Source organism: Mus musculus, chromosome 6, assembly GCF_000001635.26.
Source record: "Mus musculus strain C57BL/6J chromosome 6, GRCm38.p6 C57BL/6J".
In the NCBI taxonomy this organism is placed as follows: domain Eukaryota; kingdom Metazoa; phylum Chordata; class Mammalia; order Rodentia; family Muridae; genus Mus; species Mus musculus.
In genome coordinates, this window is record NC_000072.6 from 40,878,561 (window position 1) to 40,900,407 (window position 21,847).

The window sequence follows — 21,847 nt, forward strand, 5'->3', positions numbered from 1 at the left end:
TCCACCATCTAACACTCAGGCTTAGAGGCAGAATTTCTCATAAAACATGTGATTCTATTAATGGTCCTGAAACCTTAAGAGTGATTTGGACAGTAAATTGTGGATAAAAACCTAGAACCTGTAGTATCATGGTTTCGGTTATGGAAAGTGTCAAAAGGACACTTAGAGGGGTCAAATTGGCAAGCTGTTTTTGTAGCTCATGATAAGGGAGTAAGTATCATGAGGAGACAGAATCATACTCCAGTCTGCAGCATTGCAAGGAGACACGAGAGGCTACCCTGCAGGAACAGTACAGCAATCATGGGCAGGGGCCTCAGAGTAGCAGTATTGGAGCCAGAGAGGGCCAGTGGTACAGCCCTGAAGCCTGCCGGGGTATTGTCCTGAGGTTCCACCTTGCCTCCAGTAGACTCTAAGCATGGTCCTCGAGGAGTTGGTATAATATCAGGAATCCAACCTGTTGTATTTTCTACTTCTTCCTGTAGGAGATAGAAAGAAATGGAGTAGATTCAGAAATATCCCTACCATCTTTCCATTTCTTGAAACTTTACTGTGCCACCCCACCCTTACAAGCTAAACTGGGAGACTGCAACAGCCTCTACAATGCAGGAAAGCAGCAGCTTGCCTTTCTTCTTCCTGTGACTCCCTCTCCCAATTCACACTTCCTATCTTTGTTATTTGCTGCCATCATCCTTTGTGTGTCTTTGCCTTGCCCAGTGCCATCCCTCAACCTTGCAGGGTGGCTTCTACTGTGACACGCACATCAATGGTCTTGATCAATACTGTCTGCTGGGACTCCTTGCAGGCTTTCTCAGCTTTCTTAATGTTCTCTGGAGTCCACTCCACATTATCCAGGACCATCAGGTTCTCCATGGGATTCCTGTGGTTAGAAGGGTTAAGGTAGGGGCATGGCAATAATTGATGTTGACTTATAGCTCAGACGAAATTGTGAAAGAACACCTTCAGTTTTGATTCTGCACTAATATAAACCTTTCACACTAGTATAAGTCACATAGAATGTTGTTTAACTAAGTGGAAATTCTTAGTGAGTTTGGTAAGAAAAATAAATATCAGAGAGGACTTAGGACATAGAAAAAAGGATGCTCTTTAAGGACATAGGCACCATAGGGTCTGAGAGCTGGTTGAATTAGCTTCTGTAAATCTGCAATTATTTGTGGTGGTGCACACCTTTAATCTCAGCATTTAGGAGGCAGAGGCCTGAAGACCTCTGTGAGTTTGAGGACAACCTGGTCTACAGAGCAAGTTCCAGGACAGCCAGGGATACAAAGTAAGAAATCTTGTCTCAATAGAAGAGAGAGATAGAGATAGAGATAGAGATAGAGATAGAGATAGAGATAGAGATAGAGATAGATAGAGATAGAGATTAGAGATAGAGATAGATAGAGAGACAAAGAAACAAAGAAACAAAGAAAGAAAAATCTGAATTTGCCCTGAAATTGTATATGTGTCTGTTAAGAAAGATGTTTACAACCTCTTATTAGAATCACACAAAAGTGGCCATTTACTTATAGGTTGTGATATGAATGCAAATAAGTTTTTGAGTGAAGCCTGAAAGATAGGAATTTATGACAAGGGATCTGACTTTCAAGGGTCAGATACAGAAACTTTCAAGGACAACTTCTGTTTTCAGAGCTTTTTGAATCAACACTGAATGGAACAGGGTGAGAATGGTGAGGTGTGATTCGCCCAGCCCCTGACGAGGTCCCTTCCCATGCACGTGTGGGCTTTTGATGTTAGACTGACTCACTCTGATGCTTCTTCCCCCAGCTCATTGGTCACATAGATGATATCAGGGTATCCCATGCAACTGGAGATGTTAATTCTGGGATAGTAGAAGAAGAAGATGAGGCACATCTCATTAATGGTGCTGGCACCTCCCTGGAGAAGGTGAGAGAGGGAGAGACAAGTACACAAAAGCATGCAGAGAGGGAAAAGGCAAACAACAAACTGTGAAAGTTGTCACTGTTTCATAGTGCTCTTTCTCTTCCCCTCGAGTCCAGTTCACCACACCTTACCAGATCACTTCCTTTCTCCTCAGTTTCCTGCCATTGAACAAGTATTGATATTATTTCTAAAGAATTATTCTTTAGAGTATTCTACATATCTTTCTAATCCTTTACATTTTCACTGTTACCCTCTGGTGTGGGTTAGACTCCCTACTTTGCCCGTGTCAGCCAGCCCCCTGGCTTTATTACATTCTCCTCTCCCTAAAGTCGCTGATCATTTATATATAATATAATATAATATAATATAATATAATATAATATAATATAATATAATATACGTGTGATACTTTATTCTAAGGCAGATTATTTGATTATGTACAGGAACCCTTAGCCTATCTATGAATCCCTCTATCATTGAGCTAGCAAATACAATTTGAGAATTACACCCTGCTATCTAAGAGTTGTGGGTAGGACAGCATCTTTTCTGCTTTGAGAACTCTTCCTAGCCAAAAATGTCTTCCCATGTTCTTTAATCCCACCTGAGCTCATTTTTCTTCATGTATACTGAAAACATTCCTTGCTGATGGATGGCTTTGTCATTTCTGTCCTCCAGAACTCAGCATTGCTATTGTCTAGAACCATACCTATGTACTGTTATCATATGATGAATGTGTTGTCTTATGATTCCTGAAATAGTCCTAAACTATAATCCTATTTTTCCATTTTTATGTCTCCTATCTTGACTTTACAATAACATGTATGGTTGTGTTTCCTTCCTTGAAAGCGTGCAATCCTTTCTGAAGCACTGAATTGGTCTCTATATAAAATTATTGGGTTTTTTTTGTAATCATGGTAACAATAGTTAGCTCTAAGTGATCATCTTCTATAAGGTAAGGATATGGTCCCATTGTCCTTTATGTGGTAATTATGGTAACAATAGTTAGCTCCAAATGAGCATCTACTATAAGGTAGGTGATGGTCCCATTGTCATATATGTGGTAACCAATTATTTCAATAATCTTATGAGTGGGTAGCATTATTTTTTCCTTATGAATTTAGACTGAAGCCAAGATTTTGAATACTTTGTCTAGATAATAAAGCTGCTAAATGATTATGCTGGCATTCCAATCCAGGGCAGTTATGACTCTAAGTTCATTAATGGTGCTGGGAAGATGAGAGATAGAGATACCATAACACATGCTCTTATGGTCTTAGTGGATCACCGATAGAAAGTGTACAGAATCTCTATCTTGGATGCATGGAATTGTAAGAAAAAGCCTCACAGAAGAGAGGAAAACATAAGCTGGAAGAAAGAGTTATAAGACAGTTAAAGCTAGTATATAACTTTCTTCAAAGGCTAAAATAATTGCTACTGCTGTGGAGAAAGCCACTTACAAAAGTCATGAAGTCACGATCCAGTGTCTGGTAATGACATTCTATCAGCAGTTCATCCCCCTATTCACAGTGAAATATGAGAGCAGAGAGTAAGTCAAAGAGAAACTGCTACAGTCTTAGAGCTGTCTGGGCTAACAATGAGCTACAGTCTCTTTGTGCTCCCCCTTGCTCCAGCCGTTATGCCTCTCCAGCATCCTACCGGCTTAATCACCACAGGATGAGGTAAGTCCCGAGACTCTTGCAGATTGAAATCATAGGAAAAATCTTTACATACTACTTGGAGTTGGGTTCCATTTCTAGAGGAAGAGAAGAGCAGAAGGACAGAAATGAGAAGATGAAGCAGAGAAGGCCAGACCAATAAAGATGCAGTATGTATCCTCATTCAGGAAATGCAAATGAAATAAACCTAAAAGATTCTTCTTTCAGTCTATTCCACTCTAGTTTAGCTTCTTCTATTCTTAAACGAGGATAACATCTTGCAGAAGTAGTAACTATTGCCATACACAGAAGGAAAAGGTTCAAGGTTTTTAATTACCTGTATTGCAGAGCTTGCAGTGACCGCCCAGCTAAGTGGGTGTGGAGCAGGCAGGCTGATATATATATGTCAGATACTGGAGCCCCATTCAGCTGTAACAGGAAGGCATACAGGATTGGTCAAGAACTCAAGCTTTATTTTTCCTCCATTGATGCTGATTGCATCTTTTTCTTGATCTAGTAAAGAACTGCTCTCTTAACTTTTTGTGTTTAGATTTCATTGAGTTTTCTTTGACAATTTCATACATGAAGTGTATTCTGGTAACTATCCCACTCCCTTTAATCTCTTTGCTAAGCCTATTACCCACCCTTTTCCATAAAGCCCCCTTCCCATATTCAAAATTTTGCTATTTTATTTTGGTGTGCTGTGTGGCATCCACTGAGTTTAAACTGGATCACCTGTGTGACCATGGGTTTGGAACTAGCTGGTCGATCGTGCTGGGATCATTGGTGAATTCACAATGATTTTTCTTCTCCCACAACCCATCAGTAACCAATACTTTAGCAAGGAAAGGCCCATTTTTAATCCCCAACTGAGAGTTGATAGGACCAGTCTTGGGTTGGCTTACTGCAGGCAGCCATAGCTACTATGAAGTCATGACTGCATTGACTGTGTCATACCATACCAAGAAGACAACATTTCCAACCCTTCTCTCTGCCTCCTGACCATTATATTTTGTTTTCTGTCTTCCCATATGGATGTTCTCATTTACTCTATTCCCACTGAACCATTCTGTCTCACTTTTCACCCAAGTTCTTTGCCCTTAAAGGCCTGACATATTTCTCTCTGGCAGAATGTGTGCTTGCCACTTTTCTGAGCAACAGGCTTTAGTCATCTTTTTTCACATCTGTGGCTCAGGCTGTGAATTTTGGAATTAGACCAGAACTCTGATGGAAAACAAGAAACTTCAGAGAATTTATGTGTCTCAGCTTCACCTCTTCAAACTTGTCTGTTTTGCATAGTCCATAGGACAAGAAAGCCTCTGCACCCGGGGGTATAAAGTGAATAGGGAAAACTGAGATGCCCAGCTGGAGGACTCCCATGTCATATTTGCGAAGGTGCGAGGTGTAGAACAGCCGCATCCCTGAGGTATCACGGATACCTAGAGTACAAAGAAAATATTCTCCTCAGACGGTGGGAGTGGGTCACAATGTTCAGGAAAGTTGAAATGGGCTGTGATTAACAGCATCCAGCATGTATGCCATAGATCTTCCATATCCAGCAGAACCAGTTGCCTCTACCAGCTGCCCTCTCACATGTCCTTTGGATACTCACCAGGAAGGTTCTGAAAATTGCTGTAGTGAATTTCCAGTCTGATCCACTGAGGGTCAAAGGGGGTTCCAATAGAGATGCCCACATCATCTGGAAACTGGTAACTCTGTGAAGATTGAAAACCATGGCAGTGATGTGAGAAAGGGTAGAGACAAACTCTGGCTCTGCCCTGGCTTTCTAACCTTTCTTTTAGAACTTCTATGCCCCCAGTTCTTCTATTAGCCCATGGCCTAACAGCATGTACCCCTTTGTCACAAAATGCCTTCATCTCATGACTCACAAGGCCCCCGACAGCCCAGCCCGCGATGACGTGGGAGCAGAGAGAGAAGGCAGGGTCTGATCCATAGCATTCGCCGATGCCTGTGGGGAGCACACTAGAATTGCCACATGCATACACGAGAACGTGATGCACCATCGTCTCATTGCGTTCCACCAATATAGGTTCAAACTGGACAGAGAAAGGAGGGCAGATGATAGTTAAGATTATGTGTCATATCTTTATTCTCTCCAATCCTTCCTGCCTCCCAAAGCTATGCCATTCTCTGCTTCTCTGAGTTTGTCCTCTTCTGTTTCTCTTCCTTAAACCTATCATTTCCCCTAAACTCTACTAGACTCTTCTGTCAACCCCCATCTCTTTAAAAACATTTCTTGGGAGCACAGCTCACAGTGCTCGATCACCAGGGAGCTGTCTTTAGTGACCTCAGTCAGTTTACAATTTGCATAAGGTGTCCACATTCTTTTGAAACCCATTTTTTAAATGCCCCACCCCCCCATACCTTGGAACTTGCAAAGTTATATTCTTGTACTTGGCCTAAAGTAAAAACAGTTTAAAAAAATAGAAGACTGATTTTGAGTTCATTCTGACTTGATTCTCTTTTTGGCTGACAGTGCATAGCCACATCCTTTTCTTGCTTTTTCTAGCTCTATTGCTAAAAGAGAACAATTCTGTGATCATGATGGGACTTGCAATTGCTATTTTCAAAAACATACTAATTACTATCTTCTGTTAGAATACCCTTCACTTGAATAAAGTGCTTTGGGTAGTTATAGTTCTGGCCCCAGAAATTATGTGGCTTCCAACCCTATAAAACTCCACCTGGCCCTACCCCACATTTCCTTCCCTGTTATTTCCTCATAGCAACCTTTTCAATCTCCAGAATCCAACATGCCCATTGCTTTGCTACAGTGACTTCCTTACTTTGGCAGACTTTGTCTCTTGGTTCACATACCTTGTAGATGTGATGCTTTTTGCTGACAATAGGGAGTGGGAGAAAGGTACAGGCATATGTGGTATCATCCTCTGGAATGATGAACTGGGGAAAGATGAAAAAAAAATACCTGAGTGGAATGGGAATGAGGGTTCCCTAAAATTAGGGAAATAGACAGGTTAGGAAGCAGGGGTTATCTTAGGGCTAGATTGGGACTTCTCACAGGGTCAAGGGAACTCATAGTAACTTTTCTCTAAGGAATGTGCAGGTATTGGGTGCAAGATGAAGGGTCTGGGATGAGTGAGGAGATGGAAAAAGGTGGAGGCAGATAGATGGTATGGTGGGGTCTTACATTACTGATCTTCAAGTCATGGATGATGGTGTCTTCAGGGGCATCTTGATCATCATATTGTAGCATTTGAAGCAAGAAGATGGACTTGACAAAAGTATGCTCCCGACTCATCTTTGGTATGTCATCCGGGCCATAGGCAGCCAGGACCCTCATGGTATCACTCTATGGGTACCACGGACATTGAAGGCCTGACATTTAACAGCAATTTTTATTTACCTATATTTAATTTCTTTTTTGTGCCATTCATCTACACTGTGGAATGAGAATAACTTGAGACAAGATTAGTGTGGCTTTAGTTCTACCTCTGAGGTTAACTCATTTGTCATGCTTAATCCTTTCCCATTCTTTCTTTATACACCTGCAGAATAAGAAGGTTGAACCAAACTTGAACTCAAAATATTGATATTCAATGGAATTGGTTAGAGTTCTTTAATATGGGAAGAATAAAATGGGTAGGCACTTAGTCATTGGGTGAGATCATGCCAAGAAATCATTGCAGATTTCAAGAGGTGATACAGTTGGGCAGTGCCCAAAAAGACCAATGGATACAAGTTCCATGAATTATGACTGGATGCCTGACTCAGGGTAACTATATCTTTCCAGGAGAAACTGATTGTGACTAAATATTTTTCCCTCTTCCACATCTTACCGTAATGTCACGATCATGTGGATCACAGGTTCTGAAAGGCCTGGAAAAGCGCATGGTGGTCGAGACAGCATCTTCTGTGAGCCTTAGGAGTTCAGCATCCTGGCTCCCATCCTGTTCTAGAGTGTCTTCATCCAGAAGGTGCTGATCCTGGGGACCAGTGATCATTAAGAAGTAAGAACCAGGATCCCAAACAATTAAGCTTTGGGACAGCAGGTATATGCTAAAGTGTCAGAAGCCAGCTACCTACATTGCACAAATGGATGTGTTCCTGAGATAGACACAGCTGTTGGAGATTCACAACCTGGCTTTATTATTTTCACTTCAAATGTTAGCTTCATAAATTCTAATAATCCTTCAATGCAATCTTTAGGAAAACCTGTTCTCTAAATTATCTATTATTTTTCATGATGCTTTGATTATACATTTTTGTGAACTGTAATGAGCAGAACACTATATAACTGCAGTTCACAGATGTGATTGTGAGCTTAGAATGTGTGAGTCTGAGGAGACAAATGAACTATTATTTCATTTGTAAAAGGCAGATTATAGCAGAGGTTCTCAACCTGTGAAATGTGACCGCTTAGGGCTATCAGAGGACACTTTCACAGGGGTGACATATCAGATATCCTGGATATTAGATATTTACATTACAATTCATAACAATAGCAAAATTACAGTTATGAAATAGCAACAAAAATAATTCTATGCTTGGGTATCTCCACAACATGGGGAAGTGTGTTAAAGGATCACAGCATTAGAAAGGTTGAGAACCAATGAATTATAGTAATCCCTCTTGGTGATGTTAGAGGTTAAAAATGAAAAGAATTTGGAACAAAAGCACAATTTTGCTTCTTTGGCTGCCGTTGTTCTTATTAGAAAATTTCAAACTGAAGTATAGCTGAGTGGGTGGAAAGGACATTGGAGGCAGAGATTATTCTAATAACTGAATTTCTTCACTGACCTTCATTTACTCTGCTCCTAGAAAGTAAGTTGTATTAGACTCTTACAGTATAAAACCTCTTCTCTCTTATAAGTCTGACAGACAAGTGGCCTAGAAGACAGATTGAAATACTTGAACATTTTTGAAGGGAGAAATCTGCAGTCAACTAGAGTTCAGTATGCTTGGCTGTATTTGCAGAAGAAAAGTTCTTTTCCAGACTCAAGGCACCCTCAGCCCAGTAAAGGAGCTCTTTTGTGGTGGATTGGAGCTTAGAGACTATGGATGTGAAGCCATCTTCAACTCAACACATGTTGCTTATCCCTAGACTTACCGAAAAGTAGACATTGCCATTGGGTAGGACTCCTCCAACTACCAGATCACTTCCCACAAAGGTGTACCGGTCTGTGATGCCCAGGCCAACCCAGCCAGTTGTTTGGACTTGGAGCTCAAATGTGATTATCTCAGCCTCATAGTCAAAGTCCCAGCGCAGGAAAACAGCACGGGAAGGATCTAGGAACCTGGAATAACGAAGGGGAGATGTAGGACCCAGGCGCTTGCCTTGAGAAAAGGCTGCCAGGACCAAAAGTAAGAAAAGTCTGAAGAGTAGAACACAGGCCATGGTTCCTGGGGCCCAGAACAGCTTCCCTGCAGACAGACACTCAAGAGCCCTGGACTTATATGTATCTATACTTGTGCCAGGCACAGTGCCATGTGGGGAGGGACAGGTTGGTATTCTTCTGATCTGATTATCCACTGTGTACAGAGTGGTGCCACTTATATAACTTGAGCCACAAGTGTCCAGGGAGGACACAGAGTAGGATTGTCTCAATTGAATTCAGGAACCTAATGTGAAATTGTAAGCCTGGTGCAAACCTGTAAAGTCAAGGAGGTTCTCAGTCACCGCCCCCCCCCCTTCCTCCATATCTACCCTACCTCTGTTATATCCTTAGCAAATAACATTCCTCTGGAATACACCCTTTCCCTCCCCAGTTTTGTGGTCTTTCACCATTGTGTCCATGTGTAGAATGGAGACAGTGGAACGTAAGCACATCCTTTTGACTTCCTGGTATAGTGGAGGAGGGAGGTGTTAAGGGGAAAGACGATAATATAATTTCAGTCTCCTGCAGGAACCTGTGTTTCTAATGCTAGGAAGAACATTTAGAGATGAATGACTTCTAGAAAGGTGGACAGCTTAGCAATTCATACAGAGGAGCATGAAGTGAGGGGAAGAAAAGGGGAGGGGATGAGAAACAGATGTGAATTTGCCTGTGGGACAGTTTGTGCTTTACTCTTCTGTGCTGCAAATGTGAGTGGCTTTTCAAAGAAATCACAGTTCAGTTATTCTCCCCTCCAGGTTTAGCCAAGTTTTTTTGCTTTCAAGTGCCTTGGTATTATGTAAACATCTAAAGCTGAAAAAGGAATATTTGAATAGTAGATCATAATGAAACGGGTCTGTTTAATTGCACGGTGATTCCAGCTCATTTAATTTTTAGATAAGTGAGGACAGGAAGGAGAAACATCAGTAGTGTGTGGTCACACACTCTGACCATGGTGGAGTTGAATGACAGACTACAAGAAAGCCTGTCTCATCTTCACACTTTGTCTTCCTTCCTCAAGCCACTGACACTCCCAGAATAGCAGACCCCTGAGTGCTTTGATATGATCGTGTATTATAGCAGAAGGAATTAGTGTCATTTGCTTATTACTTCTCAGGGAAGAAGAAATCTGCACTGTACAAGACTTAATGTCTCTTGACTTGAGGAGGTAAATCTTTTTTCATTGGATCCCCATTGCATGGCCTGAAGTTCACTAGACAACAGAGAGGACACATACCCCTAAGATCTAAGTTGAATTACTTATTGAAATCAAAAGCTACTAAAGTTGTTGGCTACTGTTGTGTGCACTTTGAGTAATGATTAAGATGCATTGGGACAGGGGGTGGAGAAATGTCCCAAGGAGGTAGCCATGACCTCCAACACTGGTCCTGTGGAGGCCCCGAGGAGCTAGCTAGCCATCTGATCTGGAAACAAGAGGCTTAACCTGGCTCAGTACTGAAAGCTGGTCAAGATAAGAGGGGGCAGGCAGATACCTGGAGGCACTGACCTTGGGAGGCAGGAAGGTTAGCAAGGGAGATAACTGGAGTGTGAGAGACATTCTGATCCCAATCTTGTTAGAGGATTAGGCTGAAGAGGGTTCAGTGTGAAGCTCAGTAAACTGAGAAGGGCCTAGGTTTCCTTCTCCTGGAGTCTGCTTGGCTGGACAGAGCACACTGTCCTTAGAAAAGCAACAGAGCTCTCCTGGAGGAGCTAGGAGCCACTGACTTCAGACCCAGGGAATATCTTCTCTACCCTCTTCCTTCTGGCTCTTAAGGAGGCTCACAGGGAGCTTATTTAGCTTTTTAAGGAGATTTATAGAGGCTGGAGGAACTTGTTTTTTCAAAAGTAAATGCTCTAGAAAAATGAAGGTTGAAGGTGTTATCAAACTTGTGGGTCAAAGCTAAATGAAAAAAAAAATCAAAAGAAGGACATGTCTATTCCCAACATAAGCAGAAGACTTTTATTATAAATATGGTGGGAGACCATAGTCAGAGACAGAGACAGCTGGGAAAGGCCAGCATGAACTTGACCCTGAGCCTGGACATCTGAGGACTTGGGGGAGCAGGTGGGAGAAAGAAGAGAGAAAAGAGAGAAGAGGGGAGACCAGGAGAGTAAAGAGTAGACAAAAGGACAGCATAGCAAAAATAGCTGGATTTATAGGGGAAGGTAGCTGGGGAAAAGGCAGCCCATCCCCTGGGCTGGAGAAGTTTAGATTAGAGGGTCTGTATTCTGGCCATATCATATACTAGGTAGGGACTAAGGAATGCTGAGTGAAGCTGGCATCCAGGTCCACAATGACATGTTAAATAAGAACTTCAGTTAGCCATTTGCTTTGGGATTGAGGCATAATAAACGCCAGTACCCCAAGCCAGCTCTGTCCACTTGTCCTCAGTAAGTGAACTTAAACAGCCAAACCAGTAATCTAAATAACTAACTAACTAACTAACTAAATCAATCAATCAATCAATCAATAAAAGTAGAAAAGATTTTTTCAGTGTAAACACATTGGTAACATGGAAAAAGATCCAGAGATCCAGTAAACTCCCTGTGTCAGTCTTGGGGGTCCTGAAGCAAGATGGAAGTTTAGAGGGCCAAGGATAAGCAATCTAGCTCAAAGTATGGTCCTGCCCTGCATTGACCCATTGCCTAGGCTTGTTAAAGCTGTGTGAAATCTCTTTCCAGGAGATACATTCCCACTCTCGCTGGTGCCTTTCCTTTCTTCCATGTTTTCCTGGGGAAATTTCTCTTTCTTTGGGGTCACTTTTATCAATAGCCTGCTGTTCAGATTGAAAGACTGTCTCTTTAGAATGTCTTTATTTCTGCCAGGTCAGTTATAGAAAGTGGCATGTTTTCCTTTATTCAGGACAAAACTCCCATTTTGATTTTCTGCTTGCATTCCTGGAGTCAGACAGATGAGTATTCACTGCATACAGCCTCGTATAACCCTGCAACCACCTCCACATGTTCACTTAAATGGAGACATTTTACTCTCTTGCAAGAGCTTGAAACTCAAACTCAGATCTGTGAAAACTATAAATCCAGTTTTCCTTCCATCCCTGCTCCTGGAGTGATGACCCTGAGACTAATTATCAATAAATGCCTAGAGCATAAGCTCCAGCTAGTTCTCTGACTTGCTCTCAACTTATTATGCCTTTTATTCTAACCCAGCTTTAGCTACATGGCTGGTTTCCTCTCCTTGTCTTCTTACTTCAGTCTCCTCAGCATTACAGCTCGAATCTCTGTTCTATTTCTCAAGTTCCTCTACCTGCTGGATTATGTCCTTTTCCTCAGTGTTCCAGGCGAATCTCTACTTTTATTCTATCTTGAGTGACTAGTTACTTCTGCTCAGCTCCCATGATTCTGACCTCCTGTGTTTTCAGGCAAATCTTCCATGCCCTCTCCTACTATTTCCCAGAATTCTCTCTATTCCTGCTGGATGTCCCACCTACTTCCTGCATCAGCTCATTGGCCATAAGCTTTTTTATTGACAGGTGATACTTAACACATATCACTTCCAGGAATATCTGTTCACCACTGAGAAGATGCAGGGGCCCAGTCACTGCACTCAGTTCTGTAGTGAGTGTACAATGTGCATGAGTGTGGATGAGAGAGCATTGCTCAGACCACAGGAAAGGGTGCAAACCTTCAGTTTGAGGTTTTCACTTTAGAGGAAAGCTTAGTCAGTTTCCTGAGGAAGTCACACCCTTTGGAACCTCAGCCCCAAGACTTAAGTTTCTCGTTACCACCTTACTGGTTTGGATTCTCTTCTCTTGCCTGATGCCCTGCATGCCCCACAGAGATAGAGAGAACCTGAGGTCTCAGAGATGTGGCAGTTTTGCATTCTGTGCCTCTGTGTACTCATGGCTTCTGTGGCTACAGGTCAGATGGAAAATGAGGAAGCCAGTGGGTAGAGGGAGAGAGAGAGGCAGGGCTCTTCAGCTTAGAAAGCAGAGAAGCCACCCCAAGTCCTTTAAGACAGCTATCTGGCATAGCCACTCTCCCTACTCAAGGATTTCCACAGCTTTCTATCTGCATAACTCGTGGATTTTCTTCTTCAGGATGTAGCTAAGTTGGCTATACATGAGATTTGCTAGTTTTTCTCCTTTCGTCTTGTTTCAGACCCCACAGTGACTTTGCTGGAGCAAAACCCAAGGTGGCGTCTGGTACCACGTGGTCAAGCTGTGAACCTACGCTGCATCTTGAAGAATTCCCAGTATCCCTGGATGAGCTGGTATCAGCAGGATCTCCAAAAGCAACTACAGTGGCTGTTCACTCTGCGGAGTCCTGGGGACAAAGAGGTCAAATCTCTTCCCGGTGCTGATTACCTGGCCACACGGGTCACTGATACGGAGCTGAGGCTGCAAGTGGCCAACATGAGCCAGGGCAGAACCTTGTACTGCACCTGCAGTGCAGACACAGTGGTAAACTCTGCAGGCGCATTGAAACAAAAACCACACACAGACTACCCTGCCTTCCAAGCCTTGCTCCTCTGCAAGCCCTTCTGAGCTTTCTTCCTTCCTACCCAGACTTCCCCATCACCTTGTGCTAGCTGATTTACCACTTATTCTTTTTGTGCATGAGTTATAAGGTGACTTAAGGTCAGGTTCTAGAGAGCTCAGAGCATAGACTTTGGTTCTTCCACTTGTGAGATTGGAAGACATCTTTTATCCTCCTATACTGCAGTTTTCTATTTTGGATGTAGACAGCTAATGTGGCCGACCCAGCAGGCAGCTGAGCAACACAGTTCAGGTGCACTCTTTGGTACAATATGATGCAGAGCACCATTGAAACCATCGATCGGCATTAGCTCTTCCTTCCACAATATGGGTAGTGAATAGCAGGTTGCATGTGGTGCCTGAATCAGTTCCCAGTGTGAGGTTGGATTAAAACCAAGACAAGTTCTGAGAGCTCATATAAACACTGACTGAATTGCTGAATGTGCAGCTCTGACTACACCCTTTAAATAAACACCCTTATTTCCATAATGCCCAAGTTTTTATTACCCACACCCACATTGACCTCACAAACTCAATTGTAAAAGAGTCTTTGTGTCCTTTTATTAGTCCAATTTATTTTGTATTAATTATGCTCTTTAAAATGTTTCAATATTTCAATATGCCATTTAACATAGCAAAATAAATTTAAAAGAAAACTAAATCTCTTTCCCATATCAAACTTCTGAGCTCAAAACTATTAAACCTAATTCACTTTTTGCCAATTATCAGCTTAGTCAAAGCAGTTAAAGAAAACTATGCCTAAAGAAAAACTTTAAATAAGAAAATCATGTTGAGATGGGGAAATGGCTCAGAAGATAAAGCATGTTTTACAAGCTTGAAACCCTGAGGACATGGGTTCACACACACACACACACACACACACACACACACACACACACACAGAGTACACACACATGTACACATGTATACACACAACACACATGCACACAAAAATACTTACATATAATATATACACACATTCACACACAATATACACACACACAATACACACATACCCACATACATAAACATGTACATATATACAATATATACATATATGTATATGTATATATATATGTATATATACATATATATGCCCACTCAAGACACAATACATACATACACAGAGATAGACACAATATATGCACATACACATATACACCATATACACACATAAATGCAGACACTCATGAATGTGCGTATACACACACACACACACACACACACACACACACACACACAGAGGAAGGGAGACACTTGCTAAAAATCCAAAATATATTCACTGTAGATCTAATTTGATCACACGTTTCAGAAAATAAGCCCCTTAAAAACATTTAAGTGTCTAGAATTGGCATTCAAGGAGCAGTAAATGTTATACTAGAAAGCTCTGAATTAGAATTCGATTTGCAATCTGAGGAAGGCCATGCCTAGAGTAAAGAACAGAGCAAGAAGACTGCCCAAAAACCAGGCAAATAGCTAGAAATCAACAAGGCTGGTTTGGACAGTGGGGAGGAATGGAAGGAGAAAAGGGAGGAGAGTGGATCAGGGAAGGAGAGAGGGAAAGGAGTGGGGAGGGGGAGGAAGAAGGAACGGAGATGACAGAAAGTGAGCTATCATGAAGCACTGGATCCGGAACCAGGTCTGAGGAAGATTGTGGGCAACTGAAAGCCATGGGAGTGAGGAATTGCCAAGACAAATTAAAACTTTTTGGTTGAGATACTGCTGCCTTAGCGCTGTGGAGAATGAAGGGTCTTTCCACCAGGGGGCACCATTTGCCCATAATTCTTCATGGTGCTGCCGTTTATTTGGTTACCCAGAAAGGTCTTCCTTGCTCCCTCACCTGTCTCTCTCATCTTCTTCGGATCTTCAGAAGTTTATCTGTCTGAGTCCTTGACTTGCCTCATGCTGGAGCTGCAAGCTAACCTTGGCCCCAAAGGCTTGGCCGCGCGTTGCTTTCTGTTTATGAACAAGAGCCACTAGTCTCATCTTAAAACCATTGTAAAACAAAGGACCAGAGAAGAAGTTTTTGTTAGTTATTTAAACTGGAAATCGTTTTTGGAAGGTGAGATGTTATGAGCTTTTTAAATTAAATTAAATTAAATAATTAAATTAAATTTTCTATTAGATATTTTCTTCATTTACATTTCAAGTGTTATTCCCTTTCCTGGTTTCCCCTCCAAAAACCCCCTATTCCCTCCTGCCTCTCCCTGCTCACCAACACACCCACTCCCGCATCCTGGCACTGGCACTCCCCTACACTGGGGCGTAGAACCTTCACAGGACCAAGGGCCTCTCCTCCCATTGATGACTGACTAGGCCATCCTCTGCTACATATGCAGCTAGGGCCACGAGTCCCTTCATGTATTTTCTTTGGTTGATGGTTATGAGCTTAATACTACTTGTTTCTTTCATAATTTAAATGTCATAGTTCACACTTAGCAAGTCACACACAGTTTTGGTTCCAGGAAATCTTGGGCGAGGCTTGGATAACTTGGAGGTTTTAGGACCTCTTTGAGGACAAGATTTGGCCTCAGAAACTTTTTGTACTCAAAGGCTCCAGTGATCTACTTGTAGTCTTTGTGCTGCTTTTTAAACCTTTAGTCAACTGGCCAAAGAAAATTCCCCATGACAACCTGTCAGTTTAAACTAAGCGGCCATTAATGAAGCTGTTCAAGAAAGCAGAAAAGTGGAGAAAGGATACTTGAGTGATAACCAAAATGAAGTAGAGTTCCCGAGGCAGCTGATGTTAGTGCATGAAAGCAATGTATGAGCTGAATGTGTGAGGATGTGGTGATGAAACCCATTACTCTGAATATTCACCTCAAAACATTAATTGCATGAATAGGCAGATATACACTGGGAAAATTAATTCTTCAACCCTGTTTGTCTGCTGTTATAAGCACTAATGAACTTTGACCTTTAACATTATGTTGCAAGAACACATTCCGAATGAGTGACTAAGCTTTAACCATGTCTGGTATTAGAGTTGTATGGATAGGAGACTTAATGCAGTGCCTTTTACAGTTCCTATCTTTAAATCCTTCCTCCAACTGATACCCCTATTAGCTCATTCACTCCTTCACTGTCAGTCAACATCTTCCCAAGCTAAGTGTTTAACTTTCTGAAAACATGCCTAGCAAGTTTGATAACCCCAAATGATTGTGAAGTGACACCTTTAACTAGTTCTATCAGCTGGGTTGAGAAATGACAAGCCTTCTGCTTCCCATTCTCTGAGACAGAGGGAGAAAGGGTTGTATGTGTGTGACTACTAAATCACTGACTCCACAGACGTGAGCCGGTGTGCCTCGCACGGTCTAATGAGCCCATTTCCTTTAATTGTGAGGGTGTGGATGTGCCTTGTCACATGTTTCAGAATTCCTCCTGTTGTGGGAGCTCAGTTATTTTTCATGGTATCTTCAATCCAGGGCAAGTAGTGAAAGATGCTAGCATAGATGCCAACATCAGCTCTCAAAACACAGCCATCTGCATAAGACAAGATTCCATAAAGTACCCCGTTGCAGACTGCTGGGGCAGCCGTGACTTCCTATGGAGAAAGAAAACCAGGTCATCTTTCAGGCAACAGATAAGGAATCCAATGAGGAAAGGAGGGCATTAAGAGTCCATTACCTTGCAAGGCAGCCTCCGCCCTGGCACGATGCCTACGCAGATCATGTTTTCTGTGATGTCAAAGGCTTTATAGGCATTACGGCACTCAGCCTTAGAGATTACAGTGACATTCACGGTCTGCAGTGAGTCAGGGTCTTTGGCTAGAAGAAAAAGGAAAACCATATTTCCCATGAGATTTTCTAAATATCAAAGCTTCCTTTGCTTTCCTCCTTTTTTTTTCAATATTTGTTCTATTATCAGGAAAGGAATTCAAATTTTGAGAAATGAAAACCAAGAAGTTTAAACAATAAGTATACAGGAGATTATCAAATTAACAACTTGTCATAATGCAAAAGTCCATCCCCTTAGGTGGGTGGTTGAAATATGTGAGGCATTCTTGCAACAAAATGAAATGAATTGCTTAAATTTTTTTCTGGAAATTTAAACATTTATAGAGTGTCTTTTTCTATGCAAATTTTAGACCTTGAGGCAACTTACAACTTACAAATATATAGACTAATTTCTTATTTGTCATATGGCAAAACTAATTAATTATCTGGTAAATAATAATAATAATAATAATAATAATAATAATAAATAACAACAACAATAATAATAGAACCACCTAAGACACTAGTAAAAGTAAAGAAGAAAAAACAACTAGACTATGTGGTACAGTACAATTTAATACTGTGTCTTCTGGTCTCTAATTCAAGCTGTTTCTTTTACATCAAAGTCTCATAATAAGAAAGGTTTTCTAATTTGTCAAGCAAAGAGAATCGGGAAACCAGAGTACTATTTGTCTACAGATGCTCCTTTTTTAAGGATTCTTGGGCAAAAGTTCTATACTTTGAGATTTTTACTTTTTTAATTTAAATACGTATTTACTTCTAAATCTTTATTTGAAAATATGACACTAATTTTTTCAAAGTTAAATATTGACTTCTTTGCCGTACTTTCTAGTATAACAATACACTCATAGCTCTGCATGTCTTTTGAGAGTAATTTCATAAATGTTTACTTCATGAGTTAGACTAAAATAAGGTACATGGCGGCGGGGGGGGGGGGGCAGGGAAGTCACTTTTCTTTTTTATATCCAGTGAGAGTGACCCAGGTTATAATTTTCTGGTGTTGATAAGAATACTCAAAATTTATTCTTTTATGAAGTTTTGTGTTTTGAAGTATACAATATTATTACTTATTATAATCACTTTATTGTTCACTCAAACACCAGACTATATACATCACTTGATCAACTTCTTTCCATTCTCCCTCTCTTTAGTCTTCAGGGACCTTTTTTCAGTCTTACATAGTAATGCTCTACCTTATTTGCCACAATATTATAGATTGATCTTATACTTGATATCTTATGTATTTCTAATTTCAAGAATTTGAGCTCATTCATTGCTTGAAATGGTTTGAAAACTTTTGATAGTATGTTGTATTTCATTTTAGAGTGAAGAAAATTGAAGCTCTGAGACGAAAATAGAGTCCTGTTACACATTACTAGGTATTCTGTTGAAACTATTTTTTATATTTATAAGCAAAAGATAGAAAGATATATCAGAGAAAAGACTTGAAAAAAATCTTCCAATGAGGTAAAAGAAAAGGAAACAGTGAAAGCAGAAACTTGAAGAAAGTCCCATGAAAGCAGAATTATTGAAGCTCAGGGAAGAGTCCTCAGAGAATGCCAGCAAAGTCAGACACCATCACTTAATGGTTTGAACTCACTGACGTCACATAGATTGTAGGCCCAGGTAGACACGGAGCACATGGCATTCACAGACACGATGTGTTGAGGCAGTTTGACAGCTTTTGCGTAGTTACTATGTTTAATCCGTCTTTTCAGTTTGATTAACAGGAGGTCATGTGAAATAGAAGAGACCAAGAAGTTTGGATGATGGAATATTTTTTCATAGTCAGACACCTCCACATCCCTTTCCATGGGATCTGCTGGATTTGTTATCCCAAGAATCACTTGAAGGTTCCTAGAATGATAGAGGGATATTGATTAAAAATAGTTTATCAATTTTCTGTAACATTCCCTGAAGATCTTCCATGAATCATTTATTGAGAGTTATATACAAGTTGCTGGGTCTATGTGTGACCTGAGAACTCAAAGAGTAAAACCATCTGAAGTTCTTATCACTCACGGTAAATTGCAGTGTGCAGCTGTGATCACCCACAAAGGATGGATCAGGACTCCAGTGCAGGGCAAGTAATCAGACTTCAGGTAGACCAAGTAGGGGGGCGTGGTGCCAGCTATGTGATCTGGATTATAGGCAAAGGTACCTGGAAAGAAAAGGATAGGTTTCTTTTCATTAATCACTAAGAAAAACATTGAAATAAAACCAAAAAGTTCAAAAGTATAACAGCAAAGTAAAAAAAAAGGGGGGGGGGCAGGGAATATATTTCACTAGCTTCAACTTATTGAACCTCTTCTTCATCACTTTTAAATTGTAAGCTAAATCTTTAAAGTGACTTATTTTTTTCTGAAGACAATGACAGTTGATAGAAATAGATACTTTAAAATTTTAAAAAGTGTTCATCCTTTTAATTGTAAAGAAATATTCTTCTACTTGAATTATGAGTTCTCTTAGGCCTGTGAGCCGAGTTCAGTGGGTGGAACAGTTGTTGAGCAAGCCTGACAACCTGAGTTGATTCTTCCAGAACCCAAAGATGAAAGGAGAATACCTACCTCACAAAGTAGCCTACAACTTTTACAAATGTACAAATGCGCATGGACACCCTCATCTTACATATACAATAATAAAGGAATGACTTTAAAAAGAAACACAAGTTCCCTCATTTTATACAATTAAGTGGAATTTGTTAGACTAGCTAATTACTAAACCATTTTACCAATGTTAAATTGTTGCTAACATTTGCACGTAAAATGCCCCACACAGTATCATGTCTTTGAACACTTGAATACCGGCTGATGATGATGTTTGGCGAAGTAGATCTCTAGGGAGCAAGCTTTGAGGTTGTTAGCCTATTCCACTTCCTGTCTAGCCTCTGATTTGCATAAATGTGAGCAAATAACCACATGTTTCTGCTACCAATTCAGAGGTTGCTCTTGTCATCATGGCTTCCCTACCTTAATGGAATGTTCTCTCAAGTCATAAGCCAAGTGAGCCTTTCTCTTTTATGTTGCTGCTTGTCAGTTATTTGTCATAACAATGGGAATAGTACGTGATACAAAGACTTTCACAAGTTATCTCTCTCTTCCAACAACTGTACCATGAACAATGAAAGCCAGTACCATGACAAGAACAGGGCAAATGCTTTCAGAGTCTAAGGACAACAAGGGAGTAAATAAAAACATCAATTAATGTCATACTAGTATATGCCAGGCTCTGTTTAGGAGTTTGAGTTAGCTTCTGAGTGAAACAGATAGCCATGCTCTTAAACATCTGAATCTGTAAACATATTTAAAAATAATAAACCCAAGTAAATAAAATAGCATGTTGAATAGTGATTAAAGCTGTGGGGATAGAGTTAGGCCAGTTAAAGATGTAAAATACCAGTTGTGTGTGTTGGGGTCTGGGGGTTGTGGGTGGATGTTAGATCAAAAAGTAAAACATCATGCATCAGTGGCCAGGGTTGGGTAACAGCAAAGAGCAAAGTCATGGAGACAGAGGATTTAGATTATCAGATGTGTGGAGCCAGAGATTCCAGAAAGAGGAAACAGCTACAGACAGAATATGAAGTCTAGGTCCTGTCTAAGGAATATCATAGAGGCCAGTGTGGCTGACATGGCATGAGGTAAGTAAGGATGGTGGTGGTAGAGAATAATGTACAAGGGATAGTGCATTTTGTGTGATGTTGGAGTTATGCAAACTTGTATTCTAAGTGGAAGTGGGACCTCTTCAAGATTTAAAGTCATGGCATCATCTTCTTAGAAACCCTGGAAGAAGAACATGTAGAAATGGAGGGAACTATTGGCAAGTAAATGAATATTCCAGTGAAGAGATGCTGGTTTGGAGTATCATGAACAGTAAATGTAGTGAGATGTGATTGGACGTAGGATATATTTAGAAGACAGAACAACTAACATTTTCCTAACACAGTGATCATAGAGTGTGGGGAGCTGAGCCATGTCAAAAGTTTATACCTTTAAGTCTGATGCTGCACTCTTTAGTTGAATTCCTCTTTTAACCTGGGCCTTCTCTTTCCTGTTCCTAGGCCACAATATCTATCATGTTCCAGATAGGTTCAAAATAAGCTCCTAATATGGAATGGATATCTTGTAGATGTGTTAATGTCCACGCCTCCTTCAAAGTACATAAGCAATCAATTTGAAGCGCAGAAGGCAGGTATTCTTATGGGAAGTAACTAAAATTGATATGTGCTGTGGCAGTGCTGAGAGAGAAACAGTCAGGTACTAAGTTTCAAATGATGCCTCTATCATTTTTCTATCTTCCATGCCTTCCCTAGGACTCCTCTGGCAAATAGTGAAAGAAGTGAAGATACTCACGAAGCAGGGTTGAAAGAATGCAGAGGAAGGCTAACTTCATTATGATGTTGAAAGCTGTTTTGAGATGGGTTTTAGCTCAGTGTCTCTGTAAAGCATAAAGACGAGAGAATGAGATAAAATACTGATGAATTACTTCAGCGGTGGGATTTACTTTATGAAAAGCTCTCCCCATCAGAGTATAAAGTGGTGTCAGAGTGAGGAAATTACTTGTAACAAACCTGATCACTCACGCTGTCTAGATCTCAATTTTGTCTTCTTTTGAAGAAGTTACTTAATCCAAGAGAGATGTTCACAAAGTCTCCACAGCCTCCTGCTCTTTGACTTGTGCAGGAAGGCTGCTCTCTGGGCTGCACA

The 21,847-nt window shown here is 40.8% G+C and overlaps 2 protein-coding genes, 1 gene segment (V, D, J or C) and 1 further gene; 2 read left to right on the top strand and 2 right to left on the bottom strand.

Moving 5' to 3' along the window:
• Positions 1-233: 233 nt before the first annotated feature.
• Positions 234-8,934, bottom strand: Moxd2 (monooxygenase, DBH-like 2). The gene is made up of 13 exons (NM_139296.2): positions 8,647-8,934; positions 7,376-7,522; positions 6,727-6,888; positions 6,396-6,479; positions 5,447-5,614; positions 5,170-5,272; positions 4,830-4,996; positions 3,895-3,986; positions 3,559-3,655; positions 3,360-3,419; positions 1,766-1,896; positions 760-877; positions 234-476 (listed from the first exon to the last, which is right to left on the bottom strand). Exons 1-13 carry the CDS (start codon positions 8,932-8,934, stop codon positions 234-236), a joined length of 1,860 nt encoding a protein of 619 aa, NP_647457.2.
• Positions 12,736-13,325, top strand: Trbv1 (T cell receptor beta, variable 1). The segment is given in 2 exon segments: positions 12,736-12,790; positions 13,031-13,325. Coding segments are annotated over 2 exon segments (350 nt in total).
• Positions 12,736-21,847, top strand: part of Tcrb (T cell receptor beta chain) — a 667,076-nt gene continuing 657,964 nt past the window's right edge.
• On the bottom strand, positions 16,702-21,827 carry Prss58 (protease, serine 58). Its single transcript, NM_175020.3, has 6 exons — positions 21,712-21,827; positions 21,494-21,578; positions 19,167-19,305; positions 18,745-19,001; positions 17,035-17,174; positions 16,702-16,951 (listed from the first exon to the last, which is right to left on the bottom strand). Exons 2-6 carry the CDS (start codon positions 21,531-21,533, stop codon positions 16,802-16,804), a joined length of 726 nt encoding a protein of 241 aa, NP_778185.1. The 5' UTR covers positions 21,534-21,578; positions 21,712-21,827; the 3' UTR covers positions 16,702-16,801.

Excerpts from the sequence above, each read along its gene's own strand:
- Prss58 (NM_175020.3), bottom strand. The coding sequence starts at position 21,533 with ATGAAGTTAGCCTTCCTCTGCATTCTTTCAACCCTGCTTC. Across the intron at positions 19,306-21,493 it reads CATTCTTTCAACCCTGCTTC|GTACCTTTGCCTATAATCCA; the intron begins GTGAGTATCTTC and ends TTTTCTTTCCAG. Across the intron at positions 16,952-17,034 it reads GGCGGAGGCTGCCTTGCAAG|GAAGTCACGGCTGCCCCAGC; the intron begins GTAATGGACTCT and ends CTTTCTCCATAG.
- Moxd2 (NM_139296.2), bottom strand. The coding sequence starts at position 8,934 with ATGGCCTGTGTTCTACTCTTCAGACTTTTCTTACTTTTGGTCCTGGCA. Across the intron at positions 4,997-5,169 it reads CAATTTTCAGAACCTTCCTG|GTATCCGTGATACCTCAGGG; the intron begins GTGAGTATCCAA and ends TTTGTACTCTAG. Across the intron at positions 3,420-3,558 it reads ATCCTGTGGTGATTAAGCCG|GGGGATGAACTGCTGATAGA; the intron begins GTAGGATGCTGG and ends CACTGTGAATAG.